The sequence below is a fragment of the Psittacula echo genome (assembly GCF_963264785.1).
Source record: "Psittacula echo genome assembly, chromosome: 4".
NCBI lineage: Eukaryota > Metazoa > Chordata > Aves > Psittaciformes > Psittacidae > Psittacula > Psittacula echo.
The window spans coordinates 115208574-115236307 of NC_137738.1; the positions used below are offsets into that span (position 1 = coordinate 115208574).

Here is a 27734-nt window from a genome sequence, read left to right on the forward strand (position 1 = left end):
TCCTCCTTACCTGCTCTTTGCTTTGTTGCTCTGTGGCCAACACCTGCACAGCCCATCTACCCGAGCCCTCGCTGGCATAGGGTGGGAGATGATGAATGGGGACTGTGCCCCAACCGCCTGCCCGTGCCCATCAGAAAGGCTTTGCCAGACCCAAGCAATCCTCGGTGAAGGAAACGCGTGTCCTCTGTGCTTTCATCGTACGCGTGCTTACACAACCGCCTTTGTGACTCATCCTTTTGGCTTCTGCAATTGCGTTTAATAAAGGGAAGGCTGAGGTTTCACCCCACAGAGAACAAAGCCCTCCTGGATGCAGGACGATGTATCGTCGAGCCGCCCCGCGAGCGGTGCATTCCTGAGAGCCGCTGAGGGCAGACGTCTGCACTGCCTGCAGCAGCTGTGTGTGCCCTGTGTCGTACTCTTGGAGGTGTGGAGGAATTCTGCCTGTGCTGCTTTGAGGTGTGGGGAGTGTTTAAGATGGGCACAGGCTTCTGCTTCACACAACCTGGTGGCTGCTCAGCTTCTGTCTAAAGTAATGGTGGATATGAGGTGTAATCACTGAAATCCTATGAAATATCGGCATTAAACCCAGTTACATTCCAGTGATCCTTTCTAGTAGCACTTATACCTTAAAGAATGAATGGAAATCCATGGAAAAAATGATATACAGGTCCCAGTTTTGCTGCAGCCCTTCCTCTCTGACTTTGGCCAAGTCAATTCTCTTGACAGCAGCATTTCCCTAAAAATCATGAGGGTAACATTATTTTTCATGCTTTAAAGCTGTGAGGAAAATTAGGTCTTGAATATCTGCAGCAGCTGAGACTCCTGAGAGGGACTCGGAAAGCTTTTATGTTGTGGCATAAAACATACTGCATATGCAGAGCATTGCAGACCATACCGGTGTGGTTGTGGTCCTGCTGCCTGTCCCACCTGATGGTGTGTAAGGGCTGACTATTGCTTGCAAGAAGCATCAGCAGATAATCAGTTCTGGTTTTAACATAATGCTCACATCAGAAAGGCTGTATTAGTGGAAAGGCCCCAGCTCCTTCCCTATTTTGTCTGCAGATCCTGCCCGTGGTGGAGGAGTGCTCTCAGGAGGGGGTTATGTGAACTTTGCTATATGGGTATAGTTAAGCTAACAGCTCATTGTCCCCTGAAGGCTTTTAGTTATGTGCCAATAATCTAATGAAGTTTGCATTACCATTGCCTATGGTTATAGGCAAGTTCCCTTGCATGGAAGTACTAAAAAGCCTCACCCATATGTGTTTGTGTGGGATCACTAAGAAGCAGCGCAAGCCTTTATGTTTGCTCAGGCTTTGAGCTCTTTGTCTGACAGCACCAGTTACAACTGGCTTTTACAGTGAGGCTTCTTGTCCATGAAAATTGAACTGGGACCATCAAATGGTCCCAGTTAGCTATGGTCCGGATCACAGTGGTGCCAAGAGAGATGATGCTGTTCCCTTCCTGGGGAGAATCTGAAACAATGCAAAATGTGCAATGTTTCATTGGCCATTTCCCACTTTTTCCTCCCTTGATGAAACCATCTCACCTTTCTTTCCAGGTTTCTTTCACTTCTAAGGCACAGTGCAGCATGGGTGTGCAGGTGAGGAGCCCAAGCTCCAGAGAAAGGTAAGTGGTGGGTTGTCAGCAGACATCAGCCCAAGGAGGGAAAGAGCCTGTGGTCCTGGCACAGGACTGGGGAGGCCGGATACTGGGATGCTGCTTCAGTTTTGTTATAGGCTCCTCTGTGACCACCAACAGCTCTGAAAACTGCCCTCTATTCCCTGTTCTTTGCTTCCTAAAACATTTGCTTTGCAAAACTATTGCAGAGTTTGATTCAGAAAAGTGCTCTGAGGCCTTGGGTGTGAAATACTATGACAAAAGAAGGCATTCCAGCCCTTTATTACATAGCACATTTTAAATCATGGAAAATTGGTCTTAAATATAATAAATTTAGCATAAAAAGAAATGCTTTCCAATTGCCTGTCAGGATCCCTTCAGTCTCATAACTGCTTTCGTGTGAAGCAACGAGGGTAATACTTGTTGATAGTTGTTTGTTCCCTTGTTGTCTCGAAGTCGCTGGAAGCAATTTACAAGTTACTCTTGCTCAATGTCTCGGAAGAGAACAGAATGGAAAATGTTGACTTGTTCCTTTTTGGTAAAGAGTCCATTCCCAAAACAACAGACCGGGAGAAAGATGATTTGAGCGTCATCATTGGCTTTGGAGGGTGAAGGATCTGTTGCTTTGTATCCCCACTGCTCGCCAGAGGTGGCATCGAGCAGAAACCTGTGTGTTAGGCCCATGTGCCCATTGCTGTGCCTGCGTGTTTCAACGTCCATTTGTGGTGTTCCCATTAAGGAGAAGGACGTTAGGGAAGGAGTCATTATAGGAAGAACAGCATCATTTATTGTTTGATATTATGTCTTGGTACAGAGTATCTTTCCTCCTGTGTGCAATACAGTCCCATTGATCTAACCAGCCTTCTTGCTGGCTATGCCATTGGGCCTTTACCACCAAAACCAGCATCCTGCTCACCTTGTGCAAGTCTAAAGCCAGTATTCAAGCACTTTTTGATCAGTCAGGGTTTGTTTTCACATGTTATCCTCATGTATGCACGTCTCTTCATTGAATGAGGGGTGGCTTTTGGAGCCAGAGCACAATGACAGAGTTTCTGAGGGTTTTTTTAACCATGTTCTTCCTTTGCAGTCTATCCAGGGACACCAACCCAGTGCTCTGGGGAAGAGATATGACATCTCCTGGGGACTGCATGACTCCCACAGCACTGAAAGCATCACAGTGTGTTCCTTCTGACTTCCTGCAGACAGTCTAATTATATGAGAGAGCATCGCTCTCCATTTGGTCAGAAGATGTATTCTTAGCTAAGTTTACCTAATGCTTTCCTGATTTGTGTGGTTTTTGCTTTTCTTTTTCCCTCCCCCTTGAGCTGGACAACAATTGTGATCTTAGTCCAGCAATCAAACATGAAAGAGAGCCCATATGTATAAAGTACCCTCCTCACGCTGGAACTCATCCAGAAGAGACAAATTTTCTTCATGCAGGAGGTCTGGTTCTGCCTCTTCTCATTAAGCAAAATTAAAACCTGGCATGAGAAGTGTCTTGGGATAAGTCAGGGCAATGCAGTGGCCGTTGCCAGTGGTGCTGAGCTCTGCTGCCAGGCTTGAGAGCCCAGAGATGCAGTGATGTCTGTGCCACGTGTGACTGCGTTCATGCAAAGCAGACACATGGCTTTGCATGAACACAGGGCTGGTACAAAGAAAGGCCCAGCAGCTCTTGGCATTTTTGGGGGTGCAGTGATGTGGGGGATGTCAGGTAGCTGTATGTGGGGTGATAGTGCTGCTGTTTGCCTTTGTTTGGCTGCAGACAATGAACATCCCTGGAGGGCCATGGCTTTGAAGAGGTTGCAGAGCAGCTATGTGCTGAAAGTGATGGGGAAGTTTGCAGAAGGCAGCCTGTGGGAGAAGCAGGTGGATATTCTTGGGAGGAAAAAATCTCTGTTTGCTGCTCCCTATTCAAGCTCTGGTTAAAGAGGCTTTTGCAGCTCACATTGTAATTGCCAGCCTGGAGGTGTCAGATGCACCAGATAGTCCTGTGTGACTCCCTGGCCTTGCAGATCTAAAGACGGTGTTACCTGGTCTCATCTGCTTTCTAATGCAGGCCAAATACCTCCTGACTGTGACTTAGAAGTCAAAGCTCAGCTCTGCTTCCCTGTGTCCCTTAAATGCGGGTGATGCCCCGCTGTCTGCGTGCTGTCTTCATCCCAGGACTGAAGTGCAGCTTTGAGGTACATGGATCTTGAAGTGTGTATCTCCTGGGGCTTCCCACCTTCCTGCTCCCCATCAGTGCTGGTCAGACACGGAGCACGGTGCTGCTTCCCTTCTGACTCAAAGACTGTAGGGTAGTCCCTGCGGCTGCAGGGACAATGCTGTGTGTGTAACCAGGCCACCCAACCTAGCAATGACAGATGCGGTTGTGTTTGAGGTTGAGGTTGGGTCAAGCTTCCTCTCCCACCTCCAGCCCGTGCGTGGCTTTGTGCCTCCTGTCTGTGTGCTAGGAAGACGAGGCCAGGTCTCCCTTTCCATATGGGGAAAGAGCCTAGAGCTGTGAAGTGACCCGAGGCATTGCTCCTGTGCAGCCGGTGGTGCTTGAGGAGAGGGATTCCCACTGTCCTGGGTGGTTGATATGGGTGTGAGACAGAGGGGGTTGACCTTTGGAGCAAAAGCCACATTAAATTACAGGAATACTGAGTGCTGTGCCACTATGGGCAAGGGCAAAACATAGCTATTTGTCAAGGTTAACCACCGCCATCGGCCTTGCGCGGGCAGCTGAGAGCTGTGGTGCAGCTACCACTGCGAGCATGAGCCTGTGTGGGCTGTTGGTCAGGAAAAGAGGCTCAGTGACTTTTCCTCCCCTTACACCTACCCACTGTACCCTTTCATTGGGCTTTTCTGGTGCTGCGTACCCCGTGGTGATTAAACACGTGGTGAACTAGCTGGGAATGGGTCTGTGAGCGTATGGCAGGACAAGGGAAGGCCTCAGCCTGCTGGGGATGTAAGCACTGCTTCAGCATTTCCTTTGCTAGGCTCCTTTTCAAGACTTGCTTTGTGCCTTCTGACTTTCCCCTCACTGAGACTAGCATTACCCACACACTGCTATAAACCCTGGTGACCCTTAATGAGGCCACTTTGTAACCCAATGCACTGCTGTTTCGTCTTCACACTGACCAGAAGCCATTCCCCTTCCTATTTCTGCGTCCTCTTTCTCAACCTGATGAGACGACTCCTGTTTCTACACCCTTTTGCTGTGTGTTTCCCAGGCAGGTTGTAAGATGAGGGCTGTGTAAGAGAACTGGTGCAGAAGCAGACCTTGCTGTGTTTCCAAGCCATTACTCACTGCTGTGGCTGGACCTGTTGGAATAACCAGGACATCTGCACATGAAATAAAGCTGTGCTTTTGCCTCCTGGTGGCGGCTGGCTTTCGATGGACATGTCGTGCTGGCTGGATCTCCGCTCCTAAATGTCCATTCCTAAATGGGTTATAGGGACCAGGGCAGTGCTGGTAAGTTGCTCGAGATTCACACTCATGCTTCATTGGTGGGTGTATGAAGCCAGGTTGTGCCATGGTTTGAAGGTGCCCCCCGCTGCCTGTAAACTGATAGTAACTGATAGTAAATGCTGCTGCTGAGGACAGTGAGCACAGGAATCCCGGTGTCTGTGCATTTGCACCTTTCCCATCCTCTTAAGGATGCTCTTAAGGACTTAACTCATCTTAAGGATGACTTAAGGAGCCCAGCTCAGCCGGACACGGCTGTACCCAGTCTGCTCTCTGCAGCTGAGCAACATCCCTTCAAGAGCTGTCCCTGGGAAGTGGGGAAGGGGATGGCTGCAGCTTGGCTTTGGGCACAAACAAGCAGGTCAAGCATAGCTGTGCAGAGGCAGGAGCCAGCCTGGCAATGGTGCTTGGGATGGGAGCTGGTTCCCAAGCCTTCTCTGCTCCCCAAACTTTCTGACTCACATCCTGCATCTGCCACCATGGTGTGCAGATGGTGTGCCTTGCTTCAGGCATGTTCTGGAATCATACCAGAGCCCTTCCTCAAATCCATGGAGCAAAGCACCCTTCCGCTCTCAAGTGAAGCATTGGTCAGGCCCATAATAAACGGCAAAAACTCTGACATTTAACACATGTAATGTTGTTTGCCCAGTTTTTAAAAGGAAATATTATCTAAGCACTCCTCTGAAAACCAGAGCCACCCACACTTGGTTTTGTTAGGTTTGGCTGGTTTGACCTGTGTCATATTGCTATCACCTCCCCAGTATAACATCCTGAATCCCTTATAAATTGTGCGTTTTACTGAATGAAAAGCTTCTCTGTGTGCTTCAAAAATCCCCCTCCCGATCCTTCTTGTGATAAAGCACAAAAAAGGAAGAAATTTATAACTCCCTAAACTGATAGAAAATTAGCACAGTCATAAAAGGCGAAATGTGGCGTTAGTATTGCAGCTGAAAAGGGAAAACGAATAAACCCGCCACTCACAAAGTAAACGGCAGAGCTGAAGCCATTTCAGCCGCACAGGAAGAGCAAAAATACCCTCATCCCCCTGCTCAGGCCGAAAGGAAGTGCTCTTCTGCACAGTGTCTGCAGGCACTGCGCGCCACAACCTACTGCCATGGGGCACATGACGAGAGGATATCCTAAATTAATTTACATAGACATATAAATATATGCATGTGTGTGTATTTTGTATGAAACATGAAACCAGGGATTTCTTAGCCAACCTCTTAATTTGTCTGAAACAGAGCAGGCATAATGGAAACTGCCCACGCATTTTTCCATTAAAAGTTACAAAGAGAAAGGACCGAGGGGGGGGAACTGGTGATGATAGAAAAACACATGCTCGCTCCACTGTCACAGACATGCCAGGCAGCCACACAGAGCCACACCAGTTTGCTAGAAGAAGTGTCATCTTTAGTCTGGCCTTTGCTCTTCCTCTGATGTGCTCCGGGATCCGTGTATATGAATGGGAGGGACATGGCCATGCTTGTGCAGGTGCACGCAGTGAGCATGAACAGACCCCAGCTTGTCCATATCTGTTTTGCAGGCTTCCTCTTCGGGGTTATGAAGAGAGCACCTTGCCATGCCACTGTCCCATGAGGGTGGGTGACTGCATGGAGCCTGCAGTTACTTTGGATGGTGGGTTATGAGCAGATCCGCTGCCCTGCCAGCTTCTTGACCTGCTAGGAATGGTTCTCGCTGGGTTTCTGTGCTGTCTGTCCAGCCTGAACATGAGTGATTGTCTCCAAGGATGGATGAATGCGTGACTGCTGCTGAGCATAAGCTGCGGTGCCACGCTGGCTGCTGGTGCCTTGATGGCGAAAGCAGGAAGGGGAACAAGGGGAGGCCTGGGGGAGCACCAGCAGCTCCTCAAGCAGCACCTGGACCATCACCACAAAGTGCAGGTGCTCCCTCACTGCCTTCCTGCTGCTGACCAGGGAGACCACCACAGGTAGGCAATGTTGGCATCAGGGATCGCTGTGTTCTGGCAGGGCATCCCCTCGCAGAGTGGCTCACGTGCATCCTGTTACCCCTGCAGGCAGCAGCAGACACTTCCACTGGGAGAGGTGGCTTTTCACTCTCTTCAGCTCGTCTGACCCCACTCAGGTGAAAGCATCAGGTGCATCATTTATTCACTGCACCCTACAATCCCAGTGGAGATGCTATCTATGGAAAAGGCAGGCCAGTGAGCTCACTGGCATTTTCTGAAGCAATGCATGTTGACAGTACTAACTGTTCTGCACAGTGGGGGGGAATGCAGCTGGTAACTAATACAGGACAGTGGGGATTCGTCAGTATGTGTGTGTATGGTTTTGCTTTTCGCTGTATTGTCCTATAACCCATATGCCTCAGTGTGGGTTATGTTAGTGGAATTTTGCTGCTCCACAGCTGGGCGATGTGCAGCCAGACCCACTCATCCTTTTAACCATCAAAGGTATGTGCTCCATCCATTCCTGTCTGCCTCGGGGCACCGCTCCGCACATCCTTCTCAGCAGCAGTGCCAGCTTTAGGTATTCCTGCCAACTCGACTCTAAATCCATGTGGTAATGTGTATCTGTTGATCGATCAGGGTTAAAAATAACTTGGATGACTTGGCTGGTTCCTCTTGCTGCACAAACAGCTGTGCTTGCCCAAGAGAAAGGCAGTGCAGAGGAATGAGAGGCTGGGGGGTGAGAACACCCTGGCTTTGCTGATAAGACACTGGTAAACAGAACAGTTCAGATATGGAGCAGTTGTGTAGAGTCTATAATTCAAGTTCCCTTTTGGGAGCAGGATGAATACGGGAGTGGGGACTCTGAGGATTTCTCAGTGTTGAGACCACACGCACTGTTTAGTTCTGCTTGTTTCAATCCCCCTCACATCTTTGGTTGGGTCATCCAATATGTCCGTTCGGTAGTAACTTCGAAATGTAACAACAGCTTCTTCTAACAACTGCCCTGTGCCTCAGAAAATAAGAGCACAAACCCTTCCTCAGGTCTCATTCTAACATGAGGAGCTCTGTATTTAAGACACTGAGCCAAATTTAGCCACAGTAAACTCCAGCACCTTGCTAAGGACTCCTACACAAAGTCATTCCAGGTACAACTCAAGTCATTGGAAACGAGACAAGGAAAACAGAACAGAAAAAAAAGCAGCCCAGCCCTGAACAGATCATAATTTATTGTAAAATAGGACTCTTTTCCATATGGATGTAGCTGAAGCCTGCAGAAGTGTGAATACTCTCTCAATCTGTGCTCTAGGACTCATCCTACAAAAAACCTGGTAGGTCCCCACCAGCGGTTCTTGGGCTCCTTCAGAGCTGCTTGCCTTGGCAAGCTATGAGCGGGAACACTTACAGCTTTGTGCGTCATTTCATTTATTAGAATAATTTCCCTGACACTTTGTTATGCTCAGTATTAATGATGTAGCGGCATTTCTCAATAGCACCATAATTTACTAATCCATAAACTGCAGGGATGTGTTTTGCGTTTGAAGAATTGCGACTGGAGAAACCTGGGACTGTAGCTCCCCCCATGCTGCTTAGTGAAGTAAAAAGGAGCGCTTTCTCCCCCACGTTGCAGAGAATACCTGTCTTCCCTATGAAGTGGCTGATCCTGGAGCTGCTTATGCCTTTCATCCATCTGCTGTCAATTTAACTGGCTCTGCTAGCTGGTGGCTCCTTCTTATAAGCTCGCAAGAGTCTGCAAAACCTGAAAAACATAAAAATGAAGGAGGCAATCCCCATGTTGACCCTCTTGCTCAGCCAACCATGTTTTGTTACTACCATCTAGTGCTAGAATACATCCATGACTCCCCCCACCTCCAACTCCAGCCCACATCTGGGGAGATCCAATGGCTTGGCCAAGACTTCCAGCTGCTGCAGTCACCTCGGTAGGTCGCTGTTGCGGATGCTCAGTGGCTTTGCCGGGACCGCTGTCTCTCTGGAAACCTGGAATGTAAAAGAGCCTCCGCAGTGTGTGCCCCACTTCTCTGGTCAGAGTGGGTGTCCAGGGCCCAGGCTGCTTTCTAATCCTCTGACTTTCACCACTTGGGCAAACCAACACAAGCCTGATGCTTCCCAGGCTCAGTGGACTTGCCATGCACACGTTGATGCTGGGGAGGCCATGAACATGTACATCTGTCCAGGAAGCTGCAATTGACCAGCACCTGAAAGGTCACAGAGCTAGAGAAAAGCTCTACAGAACAGAAGTGTGTATGTACATAGCAGTAGAAATTGTCTTTCATGGCTAATCTATCAGCTAAAACTGATGGCAATGCAAGATTGGCATTGCCGCTGTGTGAGGTTCCATGCGTACATCAGCCCACATAACCCAAAAATAAGCATTAATCTAGTAACATTTAGTCTTAATTTTCCTAATGAAGACATGGACTTGCAGCAAGACAGCCTTTTGGAGGATGGAACTGTGTTTATTTACCCACGGTGTAGTTTTTATCTTTCATAAGAATGCAGGTTATCAGCTGCTTAATTACAGGATTACGTATGTAAACTGGCACTCTATCAAAATTTGGAACTAAAACCTTTGCCTAACAACAGTCTTGTTCTTGGCAATCAAGTTCCATCTGCAGAAGCCTCTCATGTCAGACACATACCCCACATGTGAGTTATTGTTACAGTTCAATAAATACTTTACAAAAATAATGCTAGCTTTTTAAAACTTAAGACATTTTGACTCACCAATAGTTCCTCCCAGACAGGTTCCTGAAAGAACAGCTTCTTCTGTAGAACCCTATGCACTCGGTGTATGGTAGATGGGGGAAAAGGGCTGGTTGCATGCTTTGTCTCAGGGAGCTTAGAAATGTGTATTCTGATTTTTGTTTTCTTTAGAAAAATGATCTTTCTTTTCTTAAAAGAAAGAAACAAACAGATCTCAACACTCTTCATATCGAAAATTGGGAAGTAAGAGGGATCTTTCCTTTTATTTCCCTTTGACATGCTTTCCTCCTCTGGCCTCACTCCTCCGGTGACCTGTGGCATGCCCAGTTTACAGGCAGCTGCCCTGAAGATCTGCTCCCAGGGTAGAACATAAGCCCTGATGGCTGTAGCTCCGTACCTGACCTGTCTCCAGGAGTGGGCAGTAACTCTCGCACAGCCATTGCATCGGGCCTTTTCTGGTCCATAGGAAAACCACAGCTACATCTCCCTGCAAGCCTATCCCAGATGGACTGCAAAGACCTGAGCTTGACTGTAGCAGGAAGGAAACCAAGACAAAATTGCTAGTAACTGTCTATATTCACTTCTGAGTATTACTCTTCCAAAAGAATAGTCTTCCTTTCTTAGATATGATTAGTCATGAAGTCAATTATAGAGAAAACTGATGCTGTAGGTGCATTAATCTTGTAAACTGTTCCCATATGGAAGAGTGCATTCTTCAATCCTATTGTTTATAACAACTTTTAACTATGTGCCCTCCTCAGTTGGAGCCTTGGGGCCTGGTGATGGCAGCTGCCCCCCCTTACCCCCACCTCACACTTCTGTTACAGTTGGGGAATAAAATGAAATGCACATTGTTAAATGAACGTTATTGCAGTATAAAATCCTACCAGGACAAGTTTTATGCATGTCTGTATGTAAAAATAGGTGTGTGTGAGATAGAGAGATACGTGTTTATAAATTACACACACTATGAAAAATACTTATGTATTATATTACAACTATATACATTCATTAGAAAGAAACTGATCAACCCCTGTCAAGGAGACAATGCAGCAGCCGTTATCAGTTCTTTGGCATCCAGGAAACGAATGCTATTTTGTGTCTCAAGAGGAGGAACATCTCAGTATTCCCTTGCTTCTTGAAATTGCTTGTAGTAGTCTTCATCTGAAGGGTTTTCTGTGCACTTCTGCCCATTGTTCGGAGGCCGTGCTTCATTGTATCGGCTCCAGTCACCTTTGCATATAATCCAAGGCAGAATGTCGACTTTGTAATGGAGTTCTGCTGAGAATTCAATGCTGATCAAGTTCGGCGTGCCTGCCCCTTTCCCTCTGGTAATCAGCTGCATATTATCATCGTAGCAGCAGTGCTGTGCTGCAAGCGTTGTGCTTTCCAAAGAGAGCATGGAGCGGATGCAGTATCGTGCAGTGGGTTTATAGATCTCCAGTTTTTCCTTTGGACCACTTGCATCTTTCCAGCGGAAGTTTTTCCTCTTCAGTCGATCATGGATTTCAGCAGTGCTATATGCAACTTCCCTGGGGTAGGAGCACGGGCAGCTGGGAAGATCATTGACCACTTTGTGCATATATTTCTTCAAGAACTCGCTTTTGCAGCTCATCCATCTTTCGCAGCTATCAGTATCTGTTTAAGGGCAGGAAATGGAAACTTAAGAGACATTATGCAACATCCCAGTTCCTATGATCAGCAATAACAAATAAGTAACTGTTCAGCACCAGTGCTTTGATTAAGAAGGAAAGGGCAGTCAGCGCTTGCCTCCCTGCAATGTGCTGTCTTCACAGATGAAGAAATCACGTGTGACTGCCTTTAGGGCCTCAGGCAGTGCTAGTCTGAATCATAGTGCAGCACTGTGCCAGGAAGAATCTTCAGCTTTCCTCCTACCTGGCAGATTCTAATTAAGCTGCAAGCATCCCCATGCAGCACATGAGGGTTTACAAACTACTATGGGTTTACAAGTGACAGAACTGAAACAGGGAAATCATGGTGATTTGATGCTGGTCTCCAGTTTGAACCCTTAGACCACTCATCTTGTAAGAACAGCAGGTTCACATGTTGAAGTTTCTCATGATGCTAGAAATGCCAAGGTGGCAAACAAGGCCTGGATTGCTTTTTCTGAAGTTCATTATTAAGCCCTAATTTGGTCTTTCCTTTAACTAACAAATACATTTTCTATACAGTCTCAACCTTCCCAAAGGGGTATTTCAAGTAACTGTAGTTCAAACGTGGAAACTGACAGCTGGCAAATGCAGCCAAAAGTGATTCAGATCCTAGAAGGGCACATGTGACATAATATTGGAGTATCTGTACATTAGGAGGATTTAATAGCACCAGAGCCATGACTTACATCTGGGATTAAAGAAATTTATAGACTAGTAGCATATTTAATACTGGCACTTTATTATTTCACAAGAGCCTGGGGAGAATCCAGTTAAACATCTCCTACCCAAAGCATTATTCAATGTGTCTGCATCATGCTACGGGTTTTAAAACTCCCTGCACATCTTGCTCCACACTTACTTAACAGGACTCTGGAGTAAGGCAAAGGCTGGGACCTCAAAATCTTACAGCAAACATCTTTGCAAAATATTTACTTAGTGATCTGTGTCCTGTTTTTTTATCTCCTTAAAGAGTCCTATTGTGCTCTACCACCATAGGAGGGAGGTGCTGGGTTACATTATTTATCCAATTAGCCCACATCCAGTGTCAAGGAGTGGCCACACTACGGTTTCATTGGGGGGATGAAATCAGCACGTTACAGATGTTGAACTGAGTTTTACGTAGATCAGTGTTGAGTTATGCCTTATAAAATTGCTCTGGCTAGCCCCACTGCAGCGCACACAGTTATAAAACTGTGCATGCTTATAAAAGTCACTGTTGTTTTTTCTCAGCTGTACCTAAATTGCTTTTACACTATCTTCCATTTGAGGCTATTTCAGCATCATGCTGAAAATTCAAGGCACAGTGTTTGATTTCCCCTCCTCCTCCATTAGCATGGCGCCTTACAGCTCTTTCTGAACCAGGACAGAGAACCACCAGTTTATAATGAGAGAAGCACAGACATTTAGTAAGGCTTAAGAGGAGGCAGGTTTTATGACAGAAACAAGCTAAGGTTCAGTTCGTAAACCTAAGCAAGATAATAAATGGCCTTTACTACTGACATTTTTAATGGTAAACTCAAACCCTTGGTCCCGCAGGGAGAGTCAATCCAGGAAAATCTAAGGAAGTCTCTTATCTACTACTGGAAGAGTGACTAGGCTGCTTACCAACTTCAAACAGCTTGGTAGCGTTGAAGTCTTCACTTCCTGCAAGTAAGCTCACTTCTGTGGCAGCTGTCCGGAAGGTATCTTCAATCCCTAAGACAAACACATGTTAGCGGTGATGGTGTTTTCCTATTAAAACACAATGAGATCAACTGCCTCCCTGCCACCCTTCCTTCCCCAGTTCTTCAAGGTGCTTTTGTTCAGCAGGGCAGTAACTTCAAGGAGGTGTTTGTTTACAAGTATAATGGCCAAAGAATCTATGGTGTTCGCAGGGTAAAGCATTAGCTTAGCTCAAAGGTCAAAGTTTTCCAGTTGCAGAGCTTAGATTATATATAAGCAACAAAGTGGTCAGTTATGAACACAGTGCAAGGGCAGTAGTGAGGGAACTGACATTGTTCCTCCTCTTCCTGATGCAAGGCTTGCTAGCAGTAATTCTAGTTGGAGCTTTGCACACACTTTACCAAAGGCCACCTGGTCAGCTTTATGTGACCAGCACCTTCTCAAGAGCACGTGTCACAAGCGACTGACAAGATACAAACAAGTGTCCCAGTGGAAGCTCTAACAGCATGGGCAAAGTGTGGTGTCTGAAAGAGACAGCCTTTGTGCTGCTTCTAAAACAGACAGACATGCCTGAAGAGAGGTAAGTTCACATCCACATGTGGGCAACCATATATGAAGTAGGAGGAAGAGTGATGCTACTACAAGAAGACTGGAGCTTGTTGGTCTCTTCCAGTCTGGGGAGTTGAAAGGTGTGAGTAGGCACGAGATAAATAATCTCTCCAATCAACCCCATCTCCTACCACCTACAGCAATTAAATACCAGGATCTTCCAACAGCCTCCAGTTAGGTGTTTGCTATCAGTAGAGAGACAGAGGACTTGCCAGAAAATGTATTAATTGGTCTTGCCAAAGTAAACATCCTCTCACTGCTGCTTTAGGTAGGCCTACCTACCAGCTCAATGCTTCCCTCATTTCTGTGCCACGTAGCCTTAAAACAAATGTCTCTTCAAAGAAGCATTTGAACAGGTTTGGGTTTTTTTTTTGCCTTTCCATTGAATTAAAGACCTCCAAAGAGAGCAGAAAGCTCTTTAATATGTGATAACTGTATGGTTAATAATGAAGCCTGTTCAGCATCCATCTTCTTGCCAATGAACTTTCTCCTGATCTTTTGAACTGAGGCATAATAGTGGCTTGCAAAGCTTCAAAACAGCCTCAGGCCACTCTTCAATAAAATTATCATAGGGTTTTGCCTTAACTCCAGCAGTAGATGCAGAATAATAGATACCCAAGAACCCATTACAAGGCATTAATTCACTGCTGGAATTATAACCAGCAGAAGCTGAGCTTTGCCCTTGTAATTCTAAAAATGTCAGCACAGCCTCAAAGACTGAACATATTTTGCCTGCTGATCGTTGGAGGTCTGTTATATGACATAATATCTCCTTTCAAGTTTGCTACTGTTTGATGCTAGCTGGTAATAAATACTGGAGAGTATAACTGCGGGCTACATGCTCTCTTCTGGAATTAACCCCTTATTATTGTGGGTTTAGGATGTATGAGAGCATCCAGGCACATTTTTCTCCTGAAGTGCCCAGTAGCCATTACCTGGCAATGGATGCGACTGCAACTCACATCTACCTGTGAGTGGGAAATTTCTCTCGTTCTCACTGAGGATCCTGTGTCTTCTCTCCAGCACTGCTGACATTTCACTTCCCATCAAAAAACCTGACCTCCAGTCTCAGTATTTCTGCCTTTCTGAGTCATTAAGTAAACTCAGTGAAACGCATACCACCACAGCATGTGTTTTTACTTCTCTCCCATCTCGGGAAGTAATGAAATTGCGCATATCCCATGCATTGTGGCAACTCCTGCATCACTGCATTACACATTTGCCTAAATCCTAACAGGCAGCAGCATTTAAAGAACATCACAGGAAAGTTTTCCATAGCAGCTTTAAATGTTTATGACGTAGGTTTGAGTGCTCAGCCCTGCTTTCACCACTGTGTGATGGTAAGGATGCCTCCGCTACTGGCATTTAAATGCCAATGCCTATAGATGGGTCGGAGCTAAGTTAAGGCTCCTTGGCCATATTTTCTGCATACAGTCAAGCCAAAACTCTACATTCCTTCATCCCATTGTGCACAGCTGTTGTGGAACCAAACTCTGCTGGTTTATAATTCTCCAATTATCAAGCACCATGTAAGGAAACAGAGATGACACTTCCACCTTAACATTGACTTTCCAGGACAGGAAATTTTGTAGCTTAATGCCCAATTGGCCCAAAATCTCTGGAGTGAAATGCAAAGCAGGTATTTAAAGTGTGTGTGGGGGTTTGTCCATATTAATACCCATGCAGTCTTAAAGCACGTCTGTATATATTAGGCACAAAACTTAAAAGCCATAAAGCTGAGGGGGAGCTCTTTGGTCACAAGACAGGCATGCCCACCCGTTGCACAGCAAAACCTGAGCTCACAGTCAGCACAGCTGTTTTGAAATGCTAAAATTCATACAAATTTGTTTCCATAGAGTAGATTTCACCCCTTGGAATACAAATGTACTGTGCACAGAGAGGACTGCCATAACCGCAGAAAAGCCTGTACTTGTCTTTCAAGTCCCAGGGGACAGCGGACTGGATCTAGCAGCGCATTATTACTAGCAAAGAACCTGTCATTTCATGAATGTTCTTGAAAACCAGTGTGACTCTTCTCACTGGAACTCTTACCTAGCCAGGGAATGAACGGCCCCATGGCTTTGTGGACAGAATGGCTCTCCTGCCCCTTGCCTGCCTCTCCCCACTCAGTGGACATGATCACATGTGAGCCAGTGGCTCTCTGGACATCACACCTGAACCAGCAGCTCCCTGGCCATGCTCATACCTGGGCAGTTGGGCCGGTCGCAGGTCCGCGACTCGGTGGCCGTGCAGGCGTACCCGCAGGACCTCGTCCTCTTCTGGTTGCCGCTGCCGCAGGTGACGCTGCAGAGGGACCATGGGCTCCAGTCTCCCTCGCCATCCATGTAATCTGTGTGAGAACAAAGATGAGGAAGGAAATGAAGAAACAAAACTCCTACTGCCCAAAACTACTGTGTAGTGGTTTTTATTAAGCAGGCAAAACAAGAATGGAATCCAGATGTCTCTACCTGAAGCTTGGGCTAAATGCCAGGCGTAAGCCTGCTATTTAAATGGTTTTCACACTTGATGCTCCTCAGGGAAATGCATGCAACATGATTTGAAAAAATATTTCCTTTCTCTTTTGACCTTTTGGCAGCTGAGAACCCTCAGCTGCAGAGCTGGGTCATGAACTAACAGTGCACATCTATCCACATCATTTCCCTGTGTACAGGAATATGTTTTCTGACCACAGACTAATCAGGCACAGGGTAAATGAGGTTTTCTTTTTTGTCTTTTCAAAACACACAGCAATAGCACAACAATACTCAATTAGTTTTTAGGACACAATGCATGTTGGGCTATGGGAGGCTGAGGGGCATGTGTGAAAACAGCAATTTGTTTTTGTGTCCCTGGAACAGGAAACAGATACTACAGCAATACTGCTGTGAATATAGGGAACTGCATGGGCATTTTGCACCCAGAACAACATGTAATCTGTAGTGTTTCATGTGAATTATTTAATAACATCAAAGAATCATAGAACCATAGAATAGTTTGGGTTGGAAAGGACCTTAAGATCATCCAGTTCCAACCCCCCTGCCATGGGCAGGGACACCTCACACTAAACCATAGCACCCAAGGCTCTGTCCAACCTGTCCTTGAACACCGCCAGGGATGGAGCATTCACAACCTCCCTGGGCAACCCATTGCAGGAACCTTCTGAAAACAAAGCATAACTTTATTCTCTTCTGGTAGACAGCCAAGGGCAAACCATACCAAGTCTGCACCACCATGACTCAGTGCTACCATAAGTACCTAAACACCTTAGAACCTTTGTTTGCAGAGCTATCCGTTGCACATTCCACCTTGTGAAGGCCCTCAAATGGAGTCCATGAACTATACATAGTTTTCTTGCCTTCTCACTGGCCTCCCCTGCTTGAGCATCATCTCTCGCTAGGGAACGTCTGGCTTAATGGATTTCTCTGCAGCCTACAGGAGATACTGGACTGACTCTGTGATCATAACTCACAGCCTTTGCTCATTGGGGTTAAAGCAGCACTGGTAGCAAAGCAAAACTGGGCTTAGTGACTCTGAGCCAGCCCTGCTCTATTGCTATAAGCTGGATTTGTATGTAGAGGCAAGAGCCAGGGACAGATCCCTGCATGCACCGGCCTCTGTGCTGCATGTGATTCCCGCTCCCCCCTCACTGCCATGCTGTCTGTGGGCTTCCTGAGCTGGTTAGTAGAACACGTAACTTGATTTGTACCATATGTAATGACTGATGACAACTCTGTGGGGTGCTATTAAACATTTATTGCCAGGAGTATGGCAAGGTTATATATCTCACTCGCAGCAAGCTGCCTAGATGCGAGCTTCTCGTGGCTGGGACCTTGTGTGCTTTTCCTCCTTTTCTTACATGGCTGCTGACCGGGAAGCCCCCACATTGGAATCAGGTGTCCATGGTGGATGGGAGCATGGTTAATGCTTGTATGCAAAGACCCAATATCCTGGGAGGACAAGGGAAACAGAGCCATGAAGCGATGGGTGGCACTAGCATAAAAGCCTCATACAAGTAGGATCTGCTGCTAGGACAAGGGGTGATGAGTTCAAACTTAAACAGGGAAGATTTAGGTTAGCTATAAGGAAGAAGTTCTTCACTATGAGGGTGCTGAGGCACTGGCACAGGTTGCCCAAGGAAGCTGTGGCTGCCCCATCCCTGGCAGTATTCAAGGCCAGGTTGGATGAGGCTTGGAGCAACCTGCTCTAGTGGAAGGTGTCCCTGCTCAGGGTTTGAAACTGGATGATCTTAAGGTCCTTTCCAACCCAAACCATTCTGTGTTCCTACGATTCTATGATCCTCCTGGCCAAGGCCAATGGCACACGACATTTTAGGTTAGTCCAGGAAGGCCAGGAGTACTTTCCAATCAGTAGGGTGCTCTGGTGTACAGCAGAGAGCTCCGGAATAATTTCTAGGCCTACTTACCTAGTGTTTATACTGCAGTATGAAACACAGAGTATCTACTATTAAATATACCACATTAGGTTTTCAGCTGGAGCTCAACCTGTTCTTCCCATTTTTATATCTGTAATGCTTATTAATGTTTTTCTACCACAATTATTTGCAAAAGCAATTTTATTTTACCTGCCTAATATATGAATTCTTGGCAATAAAGCGTGCCCACAAATAAATGCAGGTGCAGAAAGAAAGGACAGACTTCAATCTTCTGGCCACAAAATTTAATACATATGCATGTGTTTAAATACATGATTCCATGAGAAGTCTCTTCCAATTGTTAAGGCTCTAGGACTGCAAGATAACCAAAACAGGGGAAAAATAAGACTGAAGCAGTGCACGAGAGCCACTTTGCTGTATTTTGGGCACACCACAGAAGTGCCAGGGTAAAAGTACTGTGGCTTCAAAACCCTGCTCTAACAACATCTTCTGGATTTACATTTACATACACCTTGAATACGAGAGTCTCTGCACTACCTGTGAGCACATATTAGTTCACCTCCCTTGAGTCATTCCCACGCGGGCAGTTACAGCCCGCTGGGGCAGTGAATGACTGTAGCTCCCCTCTGTTTCTAGTTTCTGCAGCTGTTTCACACAACAAGCTGAAAACAATTGTTTTCACCATGACACATCTGGAAGAGAATTACACACGCAAATACACAATGTTCCTGCTGCATATGCCACTCCCCGCACATGCACCAACATAATTCATCTTATTTGTGTATCCACCAAATACTACCATGTCTTAGATCTCGCTCATTTATCCAGTAATTACATTTGGGTTCCCAGACCACCGCACAACTCTAAGTTTGTACTTCTCCTTGCTCTAAAAATAAATACGAAACCTTGTTTCCTTTGCCCTTAAAAAAAGTACACTTGGGACTAAAAAAAGGTCCTTTTATGGGATAACTGGTATGATTTTCAAGATTATAGACTTACCAGTGGAATGCAGCTACCACAGTACAGCCTGTGCATCTGCACAGCTTTGTATTTAAAAGCTGATGAACAAAAGCCACATGTTGAAAAATCCTGTTTTGCTTGGCACGCTCTCAGCGATGCCTCGCCATTCTCATTTCCCCCAAACTCGTTTTTACAATCCCAAGATGCCCATACGAGGCCTGGAATGCAAACTTACCATACTCTGGCTGCTCCTTGGACTCAAATGTCCGGTGACTGGGTGCATGACTATCCCACCCACCGAGAGGGTTTAGGAAGTTGCTGTCCTCAGTAGTGCTGTCGTACTTGTAGTCCTGGTCACCGCTGCTCATGCGAGTCAAGGTGGAGGACCTTTGCCACCAGTTTCTCCATTCAGGTGATGGGACTGGCCAGCTAGGCTTGCTGCTCTCTTTCTGCAGATCCTTGTCTGTCTCGGTGTCTGGGCCATCCACCACTTCAATGGTAACCTGTAGGATTCAAAATAGACCAGCCCATCTGTCAGTGTCTCCCCCTAGTCGGTGGGAAACTTTCTATACAGTGAAGACAAGTGACTGGTGTTGCCCTGCAAAGGGGCTGTGTAATACTGTAGGGTTCACATGTTGTAAACCATATGTGGGTTACTGAGCCTAGAGATATGCAGCGGCTGAGTGATTCCTTCTGCTACCTCTGCTGAATCAGACCTTGGAACAAAGGCTAGGAAAAATCCTGCACAAAATAATAACCCATGCTGTGCCTAAAAGCTTAGCAGGAGAATTTGCTGCCTTATGGGGAAAAGATGTTTAAAGCCAAACATACATGACCAGGGAAAAGAAACCCAAATCTGATACTCTTACTACGTTGAGGCTTATTTTGAGGCAAGCATGAAGCACACCAGTGTGCAGAACCCGTTTCAAGGACTAGGACTAGCTCAAGACAGGGCTGAGTAAGACCCAGGAGTGCAGATGTGGAAGATGCAGAGCGCAGGGCCTGTGCTGGGCTGCTCCTGCCTTGCCCTGCAGCAGTTCAGCCCAGCCCCTTGCATGGCCCATCCTGTGGCACCAGCGCTTCCACCACATCACGGGTGGGCTGTCACCCAGCACGTGAAACCACACGCTGCCGTGATGAGAGCCAGCAGCTCTTCCAGCCATCACTGAGTAAGTCACTGCTAAGCCCTCTGAAGTAGGTCCTCCTCATGTGCTGAGTACAATGATGCACAACTTGTTCATGGTTTCTATAGAAGCCCAGAGCCAAGACTCAACGCTTGCTGCCCAATTCCCTCACAGACACATGAATGTAAATATAATTCTGCACAGGAACACCCCTTGATTACTCCTTCTCTGTGTCAAACAATGTGTAATTACAGAACGCTTGGATAAATACTGTGTGTGCATATAGGTGGCTATTTAGGTAGAAATAGGAACTAGCCATCAGAAACTCCAGCTCTGTGAGTCATGCAAGCATTGTGTGGTCACAGAGAAATCGTAAGTGCTCTGATGCTTCGTGCTAATGTATGTGGTTCAGTGGTTACAATGGACTGGCTAAACAATCATGATACAGCACTGACTATCAGATAGTTCTATAAGGTCTAATATAGGCACGGATGTATTCTTCATGGTTTACAGATTTAGAAAGCAGTCTTTCAGGACACTACTCCATGAAAATTGGGTTGTGTAAAACCAGGAATAACAGAATAATGTTCTGTTATACTAAAAAACAGTTACAAAGCTCTATGGATTTGCACTGTGGATTAAAGGTTCCATTTTATAGAGTTATTATTAGTAATATCACAAGACACATGAAGAAGAAAGAAAAGAGTGTCCATGTTTCTTCAGCTACCTGTGAGCCACAGAGGAGTGTGATAAAACCCAGAACTGCTGCCATAGCTTCGGAGCTGCCAACACAGCTGCACAGACAATGCCCACACATCCTTTTTTGGAGAAAGGGGATTTTGCATCTATTTCATGCTTTGCATTTGACCATAGACCGAGCCATTGAAATAAAATGACTCTGAGGCTACTAAGAAGCTCCACTGGGAGAAAGAGCAAGAGCGAGGGAAAGTGCGGTTGTCAGCCTAATAGCATCTTTACACAAGAGATATTTTACTCCCAGGCTAAATATGGACTTGGAATGATTACTTCATTAAACCTCAGTTTCTACAGACCAAGAATTAAAATGGATTTCATAAGTTTGAAGACATGAGGCTTCGTTCAGGGATTCAAAAGTGTTGCACCTATCCAAGGAAAACAGAGTTTTCACAATAAGTGAAAGGCAACAGTGTTACTGAGCGGTCGCAAGGCTTTAGTACTGCCCATGTGAAAATTAGTAGGACTCCAGTATTGTAGTAGCAAGTATATTTAAGACCACATCAACTCTGTAAGCAATAACTCAGCAAAGTGGAAAAAACCCAAAAGCAACACAATCCAAAACAAAAAAAAACCCAAAGCAAACAAAACCTTCTCATAAAAAAGGCAGGGGACACTTGATAACCATTCCATTTGCTTTGGAAATCTGTAGTTATGTGATAGTCAACCAGCGTGAACTCGCATTGCTTCAGGCAGGTACAGTTTGAAGAACCATAGGGATTTGATTTGAAATCCTTATTCAGGATGCCAAGTCAGTTTAAGCAATAGAGGGTTTGTAGGGACAGAGAAACCCCTGTTGAGCTTCGTGCTGCACAGGGGAAGAGAGGCAGGTGTAACACACAAGCTTCCAGCACCGTTAGACCTCACCAGACCTCCAACAGCACCGCCACTAACTCACTTTCAAGACGTGTCTGTGCAATCAATCAGATATCCCTCTTCAGTCTGCTTTTACTACCAAAGAGGCTTATTACAGAGGCCGTGAAAATGAGTTTCCTAACACACAGCCTATTTAAAAACTGAACATAACCAAAGCAAAATCCAATGCTGACACACATCTATATTCCTCTCTCTGCCGTGTTAAGCTTTGATTACTGAATTATTTGTTTAAAATGTAGCATAAAAAACATAGAGTGAAAGAAACTTAGGATAGTCTGACCTGCCACTCTTGGAGATGAACAACAAAGGCAGATTCAACTGACTGTAATTCTGTGTGTTTCAGGGACTCAGCCCCATTTGCCTCCAATGGGCCTTCCAGAAGCAGGGAGGAAATCAGTGGATAAGCCTTGTAGTCCCTCCATGGTATGAACCAAAGTTAGGGCAGAGGGGAGAGAAGAGGCTGCTTCGGGTGAGCTATTGCTCCGTATCCCAGCCTGAAATCCTGAAAATCCAGTATTCACTTGAATTCATCCCAGTACTTACAGACAGACTTAACATTAGCCCAAGACTGCACATACATGGTACATGTACCTGACACACAAACATGTGTCTTGTTTGATCGGTTTCCACACTGGGGGTTGTTTATAGAAAGGAAAAAAGTAATCAGATCTAGAGTAGTTAAAACCAGGCATTTAAAGCAGCTCTGGAAAAGCTTTCACGCTGTGTAACGACTCCAACAAAAACATGTTCTCTCAAAAATTAAGAAATGGATCTGGTTTAGGACTTCTATCTTGGAGACTGTTTAAAAAACTTCTTTTCCTCTGATTTTTTCTTCCAGTGATTATCAAAACTATAGAGATTATTTATATTTTTTTCTCAAGCTTCCAAAAATGTCTGTGGTAACATGGTCCTGGTCTAAATCCACAGTCATCTCCAGAAGTATTCAAACCTAAAATGAAGTCACTTCTTTTATGGCTGTGTGCGCTACAGATAATGATGGTCCTCTAAAAACGGTTAAAACCAATTGGCATAGGTACCTTAAAACAACAGATTTGCCGTCACCTTCTAACGAAACAAATGGATCAAGCACAGATGTCTTGAGACACCAACATCCAAGTTTCTCCTGGCCAAAACTACACAGAAGATAAATATATCCCTGCCTGTTGGAGTGCACAAGAAGTTCAGTGTACTTCATCCTGTTTACTGAGACAACGTTTCTGAATTCCCTTTAATGGCATAAACATTGCCCTAAGCAACTGGAAGACCGTGTTTCAGGGAGAACTACATTTGCAATGTTGTACAAGCACTGGATTCCGTGACATTTCTATCCTTTGCTCCCTTGATGGAGATTTTCCATGCAGAACTTGCCGTTCCGTAAAGGTTGATATGTGCAAGTCAGCAATGAGGTCACTGTAACAGCAGAACAGAAATGAGTTGATTGCAAGATATTGAAATGGTAGATGTAGGTTTACGCCACACAACTTCAGTTAAAATGGTATCAGTAGTGACGCCAATTCAATTCTGGTTGTGTCTTGATGGCTCACTCAGAACAGTTTGCTGGACTTGATGAAAAGTGAAGGACCCTCAAAATTCGCTGGCAGCAAAGAAGACAATGATGAGAAAAGCCCATCAGAAAGGGAAAATAAGCAGGTTCCTATGCACCTCCCATGTGATTTCATTCTGCTACTCACAGGTAAGAACAATTCTGTCTTACTCTGAAAAATAACCCTGCCCAATTACAAGTCTGCATAGCATCCCTCGGCTACTTCATCAAATGAGTGCAAACCTACACAAAAGGGAATTTCCACTTGTGAAAGGAAGTGCAAATAAAATGTGTGATCAGTTTTGCAATCACCTCCTCATCCAGAAGTCTTCCAGGCATGGACAGAATGGATAAAATGACAAAAAAGAAGAAAACCAATTCTCCAAACCAAATGGCCAGCCTTTGCTCAACTGCTACTGCAGTTACTCTCAACCAACCAGTGTGGAAGCAATGCTAAAGCATAAAATGCCACTTGAAATGATGAGTGATTTTACAAGGCTAGAACGCCTTAGAAAGACCAGTAAAGGGTTATCCTGATCTTGCACGCAAAAAAGTCACATTGCATTTGGGTTACTGCAGCTCCAAATGTTGTTTCTGAAGTTTTTCCTAGAAGACAGCCCACTGTACTTATATTTGATTGTCACCTGATTTGATTTGATTGTTAACCTGAGATAAATTGCCATCTCATGGGAAACCAGAGAAGGAATAGACATAAAGAGAGCCCATTGGAGTATGTTTTCAACCTGCTTTTCAGGCTGAGGTTCATGCCTGTTTATTAGGGTTTTAAAATTTCCAGGTATAATTTCCCTTTAAAAAATGATATTTTTGGTCTATGTAGGTTTGTACCAGTAGAAACAAAAAGAAGCTGTGGGCCTTTGAGAAGTAAATGTGGCCATTGTGCTAGATCAACACACAGAGGTTTTTTTCTCCTTTCCAATCTCACAGTCCTAAGCGGGCTCTCAAATTAACACCCCCAGGGTTGTAATTTACAGAGCCTGAAGCCATTGTGCAAAAGGCAGACTGAGCATCGATTCTGCTCTCACCTGCCAAACAGCTGATGAGAAATGTGCAAGTCAACAGCTGGCATTATTTCCATTCAGGCCAGTGCAGTACTGTTTAAAGAGAAAGAATTCACTGTAATCCTGGGTTTCCCAACAGAGTAAGCCACCTTTTAGGAAAAGAAATAAACTTTCACTGACTCTGTAATGAATTAATAGGAGTTGTATCTCCATGAGGCCCGACCTGCTGCAGGACTGTCAACCAGGAACTTAAAGCAGCTTTGTATATCCCTATTAATACACCTAAGTTAGCAGAGTAAATACAACGCAGAACTTAGGGAGCCTGTTTCAGAATGATCTGATCTTGTGCAGAAGAGCTCTGGGATTAATGTTGCCCAATGTTTTCCAGTTTACAGGACCAGGCTTCCCAGTTCTCAGAGTCCAGCAACTCTGCTGACACATTTCCAAGATCAGGTGGTGGAAAAAGAGGTCATAGCGGAAAGCGCTTCCTATAAAGACAATCCAGAGAAATGTTTCCATTTATCTATTCCCTGAGTCTAAACATTAAATGCTGTTACCAATCAGAGAAGGTCGCTGTTTCCCCTTGTCTTTCTCTGTGGTTTACATGCTGTTCAAACAATGATGCTACACTATTTACCTCATGCCACAATCTGGGGCCCCTATACTTCCCTGCCTTCCTTTCCAAAGGCTTTCTGGAAGGCTTGTCCTAGTGTGAGGGATGCACACAGTCACCACATGTTGAGCACGTTTACTACCTTGGCCCATCACATATTGGCCGTGCCGTTGATCCAAATCTGTTCAACTTCTTAACATTGTAAGCCATCTATGATGTAATGGAGTGTCACTGGAGACAGCTTGTACTCGCCTGAACGCAGAATCACAGAATGGTTTGAGTTGGAAGGGACATTAAAGATCATCCATTTCCGACCCCCTCCCACCGGCAGGGACACTTTCCACTAGACCACGCTGCTCCAAGTCCAACCTGGCCTTGAACACTGCCAGGGATGGGGCAGCCACAGCTTCTCTGGACACCCTGTGCCAGCGCCTCAGCACCCTCACAAGGAAGAATTTCTTCCCAATGTCTAACCTAAATCCTCCCTCTGTCAGTTTAAAGCCATTCCCCCTTGTCCTGTCACTACAGGCCCTTGAAAAAAGTCCCTCTCCAGATTTCTTGTCAGCCCCTTTAGGTATTGGAAGACTGTTATAAGATTTCCCCTGAGCCTTCTCTTTTCCAGCTGAATAACCCCAAACCTCTCAGCTTGTTTCCACAGGAGAGGTGCTCCAGCCCTCTGATCATGTTGATCTCTCACCAACAGATTTATTATATCTTTATGTACATACTTCTTAGACATATCAAAAGAATGGTAATTTTGTGGGCTGGGGAACTATACGAAGCCAGGAATTAATTTAACCAGAAAACCAGTTCTGTTAGTGTATTGTTTTTATAAGTACATCTTAGGCAGAACAACATTTCACGTTATTGTTTTGGTTAAAAAAGACTGCTTATTAATGCCAATTTTGCTTTAAGGCTCTGAATTAAAAACAAATCACTCATTTTTTCCTCTTTCTAATCCTTGAAGTTTCAAGATGCAAGTGGCTTGTAAGAGGCCATTCCAAACCCAAGAACAGTTTGAGGAATAACAAAGTTTCTTGCAGTCAACTTTTTTTTCTTAACTCCAGGCAGCTGCTGCAGAGATTAAGTCTTGGTTCTATACCGAGGACCACGTTTTGAGGCGAAACTTAAAGACTTGCTGTCTTATAACCTTTGGGGATGGTTGCATTTTATAATAGCATGCCAAAAGAGATGCTGTTCACAAACTTTTGCAACAGAGAATTGAAAACAGAACTTAAAATGGCCATTTAATATCGACAAAGATAATATGTTCCAAAATGGCAACAGTAAAGATGGCTTTAGTATCATCAATAGGTCTGTAGTAATGCTCACACTTACGCAATCAACACTATCTAAAGAGAAAATAAAACCAAAAGTGAAATCTATGCATTCAGTTAAGGCAAGAATTACATTATAGATGTGTATATATTATATATATTATATATATTATATTCCTTCTTTCTTGGTGCTACTGGTAGAGAGACAGGGTGTTTTGACTGCATGTCATAGAAGCCAGGCTGAAAGTTGTCTTGGTTCAGTAAAACATTCTGAGCAGCTCATTAAAAAAACCACACGTTAACACAAATTTGTACCTGAATGTTGGGATTCTGCCCATTGATATCTGCTTTTGACAGGTCGGGGAAGTTTGGGAGGTCCAGGAGGAAAGATCTGGGTCCATCTCTTTGCAAGGACGTATGCCCGTTCTCCTGCCTGAAGCGCTGCTTGGGGAACGGCCGGTGGGCAGCCTGGAGATCGGGGTATTCTCTTCTGTCCTCGGGGTTCAGGGTGAAGCTGTCTTCAGGAGAATGGTCATCTGCAGTGAGTGTGTTCTGGGGAGAAAAGCAAGGCACTGTAACAACAACAGAGAGCGTGCAGTCCTGCCAGTGCCCCGTCTCCAGCCTCCCGCCAATGATGGCTGCAGCACACGGACCATTACTCATTACTGAGACACAGAACTTGTGACTTGTGTTTTCTAGGGTGCATCTGACTCTCACTGAAATATACTTAGTGACAGTGGTGTAAATCTGTAACCCACCTGAAACAAGATAAACCAGAGTCAGACTTGGGTGTTTAGCTCTTTCAGGCTCCTCTAACACTCCAGCCTTGTGGTGAGCACTTACACATTGACACAAGCATCTAACTTAGAGCAAATCTGGAAGCAAATCTGGAAACATTATGCAACCCCTGGGAAATCAAACAATATCACATTAAACATGTCCCTAAAATAGTGAAAAGTATCTTTATTATAAATGGTTTTAGTTTGCTTTGATCCAAAGTGGAGCAAAAACACTGCCTAAATGCATGTTGAAATTTCTGGTATTAAAAGATCCTACCACTGAACTGGCAACCTCCCCTTCCCTCCCCTCAGTCTGCAACAACTTCCCATCTAGTTGCCTGTGTTCCTCACCCAATTTCTCTGGTCTTGAACATCTGAACCTTCCTTCCTCTGGGATCTCATTTTCATGTTTGCCTAATGGTGGGATTGAATTTCACCAAGTTGTGGGTCAGCGGTTAATGCTTTTGTTATTGTTGAGCGTACTTTCGGGTGTTGTAGTACATTACAGCAGGCTGCCTTGGAACCAGTAGCATTGCTGCCACTGCCTTTGACCTCACTGAGGAGATACATTTAGTATCAAAACACTGGCTCCCTGGGTTAGGACCGGCCTGGGGACTTGGGAAGGAAACCAGTCCAATCTTCTTATGGCTACAAAAAATGCATGGGGCAGATTGAGCGCAGGTTTTGCATTTGACTCAGCTGAAAAATGTTAGGCTTGAGGTCTTAGTATG

At 45.2% G+C, this 27734-nt stretch overlaps 1 protein-coding gene across 1 annotated transcript in view; it reads right to left on the reverse strand.

Moving 5' to 3' along the window:
* Positions 1-10842: 10842 nt before the first annotated feature.
* The window catches only part of ISM1 (isthmin 1), a gene marked incomplete at both ends in the record, with an annotated part of 37700 nt that continues 20808 nt past the window's right edge, over positions 10843-27734 (reverse strand). Inside the window, 5 exons of the mRNA XM_080616373.1 lie at positions 10843-11360; positions 13001-13090; positions 15873-16016; positions 19255-19522; positions 26540-26776. Of these exons, the coding sequence (XP_080472499.1) occupies positions 10843-11360; positions 13001-13090; positions 15873-16016; positions 19255-19522; positions 26540-26776 (1257 nt within the window). The remainder of the gene's footprint in view (positions 11361-13000; positions 13091-15872; positions 16017-19254; positions 19523-26539; positions 26777-27734) is intronic.